At 35.3% G+C, this 10101-nt stretch overlaps 1 protein-coding gene across 1 annotated transcript; it reads left to right on the top strand.

Annotated features, from left to right (window-relative positions):
* Positions 1-326: 326 nt before the first annotated feature.
* On the top strand, positions 327-884 carry LOC122587702 (protein ALP1-like). The gene has a single exon (XM_043759867.1). It carries the CDS (start codon positions 327-329, stop codon positions 882-884), a length of 558 nt encoding a protein of 185 aa, XP_043615802.1.
* The last annotated feature ends 9217 nt before the right edge of the window (positions 885-10101 follow it).

Below are 10101 nucleotides of genomic sequence, written 5' to 3'. Positions count from 1 at the left end.
CAATTTCATCAAGTTCTTTTATCAATATTGAGATTACATCATATATTGCTAAAGAAACTCGCCCCTATTACCCAAGATTGTCAAGATGCAAAATGGAAATGTTTTCAGGTGTTATAATTCAATAGCTCATTTACCAGGTTAATACACGAGTCGAACTTAGTTTAAGATAAGAAATAATGCTTACATACTATTTTAACATGTAGGGTTGTTTAGGAGCTTTGGATGGAACTTTAATTAAAGTGACACCTCCTAGTGACGAGAAGCCTTGATACCGCACAAGAAAGGGTTGCATCTCAACTAATGTTTTAGGTGTTTGTTGTCCGAACATGCAATTTATATATGTTTTGCCTGGTTGGGAAGGTTCAACACATGATGGTCGTGTGCTTCGAGATGCAATCTCAAGGAACCAAGGTCTACGAGTCCCTCGCGATTGTTATTATTTAGTTGATTTTGGTTATTGCAATGCAAATGGTTTTCTTGCTCCATATCAAGGGCAACGATATCATTTAAAGGAGTTTGATGGTCATCGACGTGAGACTCCTCAGGAATATTTCAACATGAAACACGCTAAAGCAAGGAATGTGATTGAGAGATGTTTTGGATTGTTAAAAGGAAGATGGAAGATCCTTTCATCCCCTTCATTCTTCTCGATCCAAACTCAAATTCGAATCATTATGGCATGCTGTTTGTTTTATAACTTGATTCGTAAATATATGAGCCATGATCCTCAAGAAGATGAAGAGGAAGAAGAAGAAGAAGAATCAGAAAGTGAGGACGAAAGTGAAGATGGGGAATATGTTACCAACATTTGTCCAAGTGATGAATGGTCGGAATTTAGAAATAATATGTCATCCAATATGTTCAATGCATGGAGAAATAGATAGATTTGTCTAAACCAATATAGTTTTGTTTTAGGAATTGTACTCAAGTTCTTGAAATGGTTTCTTGTATGTTTCTAAATTACAAGTAAAATAAATAACACTGATTAAATGCATGCATTGTTACTTTTTTACTGTACATATAACATAAACTGATCTTATTATTTAGTTTCATTATTTCTTTGTCAAATTCTATCAAATTGATACCACTAATATTTACTTGTATATTTTCAGTGAGGAATGGCTACATCGTCGGGTGGTGACCGTGGTAGGGGAAAAATAAATAATATTGGAAGGATGAGGAAACTGATGCTTTGGTTGATGTATTGCAAGAACTTGCTTGTGATCCTTTATGGAAGGTAGATGGAGGATTTAAGAATAACTACATGGTTGAAATTCTCAAAAGGATGGTCAAAAAGATTCCGAATTTTGATAAAGACGTTAATCCTCGTATTGACTCAAAGATCAAATATCTTAGAAACAAGTACAATCCAATTTCAGAGATGTTGATGCAAAGCGGATGTGAATGGGATACCGTTGAGAGCAAAATTGCTTGTGAGAGGCAATGGTACGATGACTGGTGTAAGGTATGTGTTTTTTTATTGTACCAGTACCTATCCCATATATTTTGTGACATTTTGTTTGGCTCAGTACTATCGTTGTAGAAGTAATTATAGGCTATTGGTTTACACAAAAGTCCTTAACGCAAAGGTATGGGTTTTTTTTTGTACAGACTCATAAAAATGCAGGTGGTTTATGGAACTTCAAATTCCCGTATCTACAAAAATTGGATATTGTTTGGGGTAGAGATAGGGCAACGAGGCTACTAGCTGAAGATATATCACAAGCATGTGACGACACCAATAACAAAACTGATGTAATGTTATGCTCTTCCTCTGATAGTGAAGATGAAGTGGTCAAAGAAACAAATACACCAATCATTCCAAGCTTAAAGAAGCGGAAAAGGGTATCACCTCCAACGGAAAGTTCTCACAAGAGAAAGAAACCAATGACACTTCAAGAGACCATGGATACAAAGTTAGATTCATTTGCTTCTGATTTTAAGTCTGTTTGTGGTGAAATGGTTGAAAAGATTGGTGTTGCTGCTAATGCTTTGACTGTGGATGGTAATAAATCTGAATCGGTGAATGAAGAAAAGATGCAAGAGGTAATGAACGAACTTCTTAACATCGGTATTTCCCACTTGGATGTTGGCAAGGTTGTTGAGGCTTGTTATAATGATCCCATTAAAGTGAAGACCTTGTTTACCTTGCCATCATATATGAGGAAAACTTATGTTATGGGGTTTTTACATCCTCAAGTTTAGTTCATGAGTTTGGTTTTTATTTATGTTGTTCTGGTTTTGTTGGTTTTCGTAGTTAAACTAATGCTATGACATTGGTATTTTATGTTCGTCCATCTTTTGAGGTCTTGAATAATGGTCGTCTTTATTTCTTGTTTAACTTTGTCTTCAGTACATGAGGTGCTTTGAGTAATGAATTTGCATTTTGATTTTTTTTTTCTTATTTCATTTACATGGGTAAGAATGATGCTAGCTGATGTAGATATTCCAACTGATATAAAGACGTTGCGTTGTTGCTGCTACAAACTAAATGAGGCCACTACTATGTCAATTATGATCAGGTGCTAATAACTATTTCTTATTTTTTCTCATACTTGTTCTTTATATCTGAACTTTAACTTGTGATTTTGAAATTGCAGTTGGGAAAAAGTGCAATACTCTTTAGGCCAAAAGTGTAGTTGCTGGTACAAGTGCTTAAAAATATACAATGATTTTGGTCAAGGGCATACAAATCTACAAGCAAAGGCTGTTCTAGTCAAGTTGTTTACATACCACATGTATTGCAATAATGGCCAACCCATGAAATCGTGTTTTTTTATGGAGTTAAAGAAAAAATAAGCTTATGTTTTCTTATAGTGTATTTACTAGAACCAAGCAATATCAAAGATAATGATAATGATTACTTTGTGTCAACCAACCAACATCAATGCAATGCTAGTATTCCTTGATATTTCATTGCATTCCCTTTCCCATTCCCCACTTTGAACCAAACACACCCTTATCTCCAATCATTCCTCTCTCTCTCTCTCTCTAGAAACACACACTAAAACACCAAGAACACACACACGTCCTATCCACCATTGAATCTGTGAATTTGGTGCTGAAATCGTGTTATCACATGTGGTATCAGAGCTTGGTAGAACTGCTTCCTCATAGGATGGATGACCAAAATCAAGTGGCACATACACATTTGGAGTATTCAATGGATTTTTTGTCTGAGTAAAGCGGGTAGGTTGTTCTTGAACATTCACTTGAGAAGATTTATCAGGAGAGGATGGTGAAGAAGAATCATTAGAAGAGGATGAAGAACTACTACTAGAAGATGTAGCACCTTGCTCAGAAGAACTTGATGATGATTCATGATTGTTGTCAGGAACTGGATCATTGTATGGAATTGGTTCAACGATGACTTGAGGTTTTTCATCATGAATCGGTTTGGAATTGTAGAATTCTTCAAAAAGAATATCTAATTCATCACTAGTTGGAGTTGGAAACTTCTTGAATTTAGATGCTAAAGTAGAAGTCCTTGTTGATGTACTTGAATCACTTGGATCATTACTTGTTGGTAGCAAACTTTCTTGCTCAAAAATCATGCATGACATCTCATCAAACCAAACATTCATTGTTTCTTGAATTGTGTTTGTTCGGCGATTGTAGATTCGATAGGCAATTGATGTCTTGGAATAACCAACAAAGTAACCTTCATCACCTTTCTTCTCGAATTTTCCAAGATTCTTCTGATCATTCAAAGTATAACAAACACACCCAAATATATGAAAATAATTGATGTTGGGTTTTCGTTTGTTAACAACCTCATAAGGAGTCTTCTCGAAACACTGATTGATGATAGACCGATTCTGAGTGTGACAAGCAGTGTCAACAGCTTTAGCCCACATATTGGATGGCAACTTGGAATAAGCAAGCATTGTCCTTGCAACTTCCACTAGCATTCAATTTCTCCTTTCAACGACACCGTTTTGTTGTGGGGTACGAACTGCTGAAAATTGGTGAGTAATGCCCTTGAATTTACAAAACTCATCAAAAATGGCATTTTTGAACTCAGTTCCGTTATCCGAACAGATGTAACAAACTGGAAGTTGAAGATTTACTTGAGTAGAAGTGATGAAATCAATCAAAATCTGAGTTGTTTCATCGTTGGATGCAAGAAATTTGACCCAAGTATATCTTGAATAATCATCAACAATAACCAAGATGTATCTTTTCCCATTTCGGCTTTGTAATTTCATCGGCCCACAAAGATCTATGTGAAGCAAATGAAGAGGTGCTAAAGAATTTGGAGATTTCTTCGGTTTATGAGAAGCTCGCTTAATCTTCCTAACAGCACAAGAAGGATAAACATGCTCACTTTCATACTTATAGTCCGACAAGCCTTCAATAAGATGCTTGTTAACCAAAGTATTGATTGTTTGGAAATTCAGATGAGAAAGCCTTCTATGCCATAACCAAGAATTCTTTGATGTAGCCTTTGAAATGAGACAAATATTATCGGTTGGTTGGTTATTATCAAGATTGATGGTAAAAAGATTATCATCGCGGTCAACACAAAGAATGTCAACTCCATCTAGAGTTTGAACTTTGCAAAGAGATTGTCGAAAAAGAACTTGAAGATTGTTGTCACAGAATTGTCCAACACTGAACAAGTTATGACTTAACCCTTCAACATAGTGAACTTTCTTGATGACAATTCCATTGCGTTCAATGTCTCCATAACCTAAGATAGGAGCGAAATTGTTGTTTCCAAATCGACCCGTTCCCATGAATCGTCATCCGACTTTAGGTACCCACTTGAAGACGGGTCCTTTGTGGTTAGTTAACACAGGCAGGGTATATAACTTAGGAATTGCATTCAAACATGCTTTAGAATCAACATAAGCATTAACAAGCACATCATCAATAAGCACATTTGGGTAAAAAGTATGAACATTCACACATGAATTAAAAGTAACATGTCTACAAGCATTCGAATCAATCACACGAGAACAGGAATTAACATTGTTTACAAACACACAAGGCCTTGCCTTAGCACCATTAACATTGTCTAACAAAGATGACTTAAAGGATGAATTTTTTGAATTAATAGAAGCATTCTTCTTCTTACTACCAGCCTTTCTCCTTTGCATTTTCTTCTTTTTCTCAACATTAGTGAGCTTAGGTACTAATGACTTAGCTACCCATATAGTATCACTAATTAGGCTCTTTCCACCTGTTGAATTGACACTAAGAAGATTAGAACAAGGAGTTTTGAAAACTTTCATCTTTTTAGAGTCTTTTGGAGGTGAGGAAACTTCTTGTTTCTTTGGTTTATCATGAGAAAACCATCCATATCTATCCCTATATCTAGTTGCACCATTAGATATATCCCTAGTTAACAAAACTGAGCTAGACTTAGATACCTTAGGTAAAGAACTAGATTGAGAGTTAGATGAAGAAACATTAGGATTGTCTTTCGGAAGTTTCACTTTGGTGTACTTTGTTCTGGGAGTGGTCTCAGCTTGTTCCTTTTTGACATGTTTAAACGGGGTAGGACACTTCTTTGGTTCAGTTTTGACGAGTTTGGTCTTAACTCGTTTCTTTGAATAATATGAACTTAGAGCTTTGGACAAAAGATTTTGAGATTCCTCTTTTGTTTCAACTTTGATTTTGGTAGATTCAATCTTTTTCTCAGTTTCTGAATCAAAGACATATTCTCCCTCCATGAATTTATCAAAATCAGCTTTAGTGAATAATTTCAATGAAGGTTGATTAGTTTTAAATTCTTCTTTTGAAATTTTTGAAAAATCAGGAATCTTGGCATCCAACCTCACATTATGGGTAGTCTCAGAAATTAGGTCAATTTGAACTGACACATCTTTGGTCTCACAAGAAATTTGAGTAGAAGTATCAACACCTATACTAGCACTAAGCTTAGGGTGAATAACTAACTCATCAATTGTACCACATGTGAAAAACCTATAGAAGTACCATATCAAAACTAAACTATGCGCAAGTTCTTCATCAAATAAATCAGATTGCACATAATTATCAGCTATAAATGTTGCAGCATTTTGACAATTACACTCAAGAGAATCAGTCAAGGTCTGAGTGGAGGTATCGGTAGATGAAACACAAGTAGTCTGGGTAGAATGGTCTGCTAAAGAACTTAGGTCAGTTTGAGTAGAAAGATTCACACAAACTTTCTTAGTATCAACAACAATAAATTCATCATCTGAATTCGGACTTTGAGACTTTAGGTGATTAATTATATTTTGTTGAGATTCCACCTTTTGTTGTAAACCTTCTATTTGTTTTTCCAAAATTGTGGTTGGAACATACATTTTTGTTGGTTTAGGTGAATTACCGACGGACTCTTGATTTTGAAAATTTGATGCTATTTCTTCTAATTTAAAAATTGAAGATTCTTTATATTTGTACGAAGCATTTATGGCATCATAATTAACCAAAAATTCACCTTTAGGTATTTTCTCAACTTCATCAGTCTCAAATTCGTTATCCAATGGACGAATAAATTGTTGTACCATACCAAGTCGAAGAAATTTTTCATCATACAAAGGTTCAATTTCGTCTTTGGCTTTTTGTAATGGAGTGATACTCTCAAATCCCAACCCGTGAAGAAGATCCGATTTGTCAATTTTTGAGTTGCTGAAATAGGCAGTGAAATCCAAGAGAGAGTTTTGTTCAACTTTATATAACTTTTCTTGATAGAAATGTATATTCTTTTTAAATTCCTCAACTTGTTTTTCAAGATTTTAAATCTCAACGCCTTTTAGAAAACAAGTGTAGTTTAAGTCGGAAATCTTTCTTTCGAGTTCAACATTGTTTGGTTTAGCTTCTTGGAGCTTTTTATTAAGAATATCCACATCCATTTGTCTAGTATTTGCCCGAAGCCATTCATTGGTCTTTTGAGTTTCAAGATCTTGATTGGCTTTTTCAAGATCATGAATGGTCTTTTCAAGATTATGACATTTTTGTACTAACTTAGAATCAGGAGAGACATTCAACTCACATTCTTTAACCAACACTTGGTCTTTATATGATTGAAAGTCTTGTTTAATAGCATCATGTTCAAAAAGTAATTTTGATGTTCTTCAAGAAGTTTTGAAAATTCACTTTTAGACAATGAAATACTATTTTGCAACTTTTTTTTTTCGTTGGCTAAAGACTTAAAGACTTAATATGAGTTGTTAAGTTTGAAAAAACTAATCTACATGACTCTTTATCCTTAATTGATGAAAAAGTAGAGTCGAGATTTACCTCATCATCCGGGTACTCATCATCAGTGCTTTCTGCTTCAAAAACCTTGTCCTTGGCCAACCTCACCATAAAGCAAACATTAGCAGAGAGATCTTCATCTTCATCATCGGAGAGTAATAGCCATTTGTCATCTTCAGCAAGCAATGCATGACCGGCTTCCACTTGTTTGGCTAACAACATCTTCTACCTGTAGTACTCATAGTTCCGTTTCCGAGGTTGCATGCAATCAATAGCAAAATGACCTGGTATTCCACAATTGTAGCACTTTTTGTCTGATGCTTTACCCTTCTCAACCACTTGTTTCTCATTAGCTTCCTTCTTCTCACCATGTTTTGATCCACTTGCTTCACCTTGCCCATAACTCTTAGGATGATAGTGATCTTTCTTGGGAAATGCACTTGTAGAGGAAGTGCGGAGATTGTTGTTTATTGGCCTTGCTTTGTAAAATTTCTTCTTGAAATGCTTTGTTACTACGGTAAGAGCTTGATATAGTTCATCTGAAACACCATCTCTTGAAGCCATCAAATCATCTCCTCCATCATCAGATGAAGAAACAACTACCATTTGCCTCTTAAGAGATTCAGAAACCTTCTTTTCAACAATCAAAGCCAAAGGATCAGTAGATACAACTTCTGACATTTTACTTGATGAAGCTTTGTTTAGAACTTGATGTTCATTGAGTTTGAAAGATTCATGAAGATTATGGATGGTGAACTTGGTCAGATTTTGATGTTGCTTAATCTGTGTTCCAAAATCTTCCCATTCTGGACCAAGAGCTTTGATGAATTTAATGTTTAACTCAATCTCTGATTTCTTGACATTGTTCTTCCTAAGTTCATTTATGACATTACAGAACCTACAGTAGACAGCCTCCAGAGATTCATTTGGCAATTTGCTGAAGTTGTCAAACTCAGTCAACATATTTGTCAATCTTATTGTTGAAGTCACGTTAGAGCCACCTCATATTTTTCAATCCTAAGTTCATTTATGAGGTGGCATTTGTCTTGCCGCCTCATCCTATATTTCCTTGGCTGTATCATAAGAATCAACAGAGCCATAGATTTCATCTGGTAGTGCTTTGTATAAGCATGATCTAGCTCTGTTATCTGCAGTTGTTCTATCTTTTTGTTCAGCATTCAAAAGACCAAGAGTGAGTATTGCACCGGTAGTGGGGTGGCGATGAACTACAAGTCCATTAAGGATGGAATCTTTAAGCTGGTGACCATTTGGTTGACATTCCACATAGTCCATAAATCTTTTCTTCCATCGTCCATAGGAACTACGGTAGAGAACTGGAGGTCTTGTATCTGAACCCAATGCCAATGCTTCACGAGAAGCCATTTGAAAGAGATTTGATTTGAAACTTGTAATGAAATAAGAGTTGATGAAAAACAGAAAAATGAAACGGCAAGATCGTCTTAGAAGATCGTCCTAGTATGAAAGAAGTGAGACGATTTTGAAGATAATAGTCTTGGAGAATTTGCGTGGAATTTGGTTAAGTATGAAATGAAATTGAAATTGAGGTATGATTTTGAATTTATGAAGAAATGGAAATTGAAATGAATTAAAGAAAATTGTTTTGGAATGCTGAGAAATGAAATTTTGGAAATGAAACGATCTTGGAGGAAGATCGTTTTGAACTTTGGAAATGAGACGGTCTTGTGGTAAGATCGTCTTAGGTTCTTGAGTTTTTGAAGAAAAATTCCAAGTATTTTGAATAAAAATGGACAGAGTTTTAGTATGATTTGGAAGGAATGAAATTGAGCAAAACCAATATAGAAGATCAGTCTCCTAAGAAGTGTGTGATTCCCAATCACAACAACTTCGAATGATCAAACCAAGCACACCAACTTTCTGAAAAATACTGAGACAATCTTGATGAAGATCGTCCTAGTATCAGGGAGCTGAGGTGATCTTGGCAAGATCGTCTTAGCTTTATGTCTTAAAATTTTCAAAGTTAAAACACTTTGAAGTGACCAAACCAATCCGTAAGGATTAGTTACCACAACAAACACTTTTCAACACACAACACTTGTCAGAACGATCTTGTGAGGATCGTTGACAAGCCACAAATCACAAAGTATGAAAAATGAAGTATCAAGCACTATGACGATCCTGGGAAGATCGTCCTAGTGAGGATCGTCTTGTGGTCATCTTCTTTATCAGGAAACAAGTCATTTTCATAAACTCCATTAATGACTTCTTAGAACTTCAATATCTTCTGAATTACTTGGAGTTAGAACTTGAAATAACTTGCAAAATGCTCGTTTTCACCTCAGCTACAAATCTACGAACAAAATTCAACACAAATCACAACAGATTCGAACCCAAAAATCGCGCCAAAAAGCTAAAATTCGAACTTGAGATTTAGATCGAATTGGAACTTAAATTTTGACAGGAATATGTTTTAAACTATCACGAATCTATTGGTGAACAAAAAACTATGATTTTATGAGATTTGATAGGCGAAAAATGAAGAAAAAGTGACGGCTTAGAAAAACGGTTTTGAATTTGAATCTGTGATCGAATTCAGTAATGGATCGATATCAGAATGATGTTTTGCTCTGATACCACATGTGATAACACGATTTCAGCACCGAATTCAAAGATTCAATAGTGGATAGGACGTGTGTGTGTTCTTGGTGTTTTAGTGTGTGTTTCTAAAGAGAGAGAGAGGAATGATTGGAATTAATTGTATCTTACAGCATCTCGCCCAGATATAATGTTTGCAACATGTATGTGTGCTAGGTATCAAGCTGCTCCAACTGATTTACATTTTCAAGCTGTGAAATGAATCTTTCATTATCTGAAGGGTACACCCAATTTAGATCTCTGGTATTCTAGGGATACTGGATTCAATCTAGCTGC

Source organism: Erigeron canadensis, chromosome 2 (genome assembly GCF_010389155.1).
Source record: "Erigeron canadensis isolate Cc75 chromosome 2, C_canadensis_v1, whole genome shotgun sequence".
Taxonomy (NCBI): domain Eukaryota; kingdom Viridiplantae; phylum Streptophyta; class Magnoliopsida; order Asterales; family Asteraceae; genus Erigeron; species Erigeron canadensis.
The sequence above is the reverse complement of the archived record's forward strand: the minus strand, read 5'-3'. Positions and strand labels throughout refer to the sequence as shown.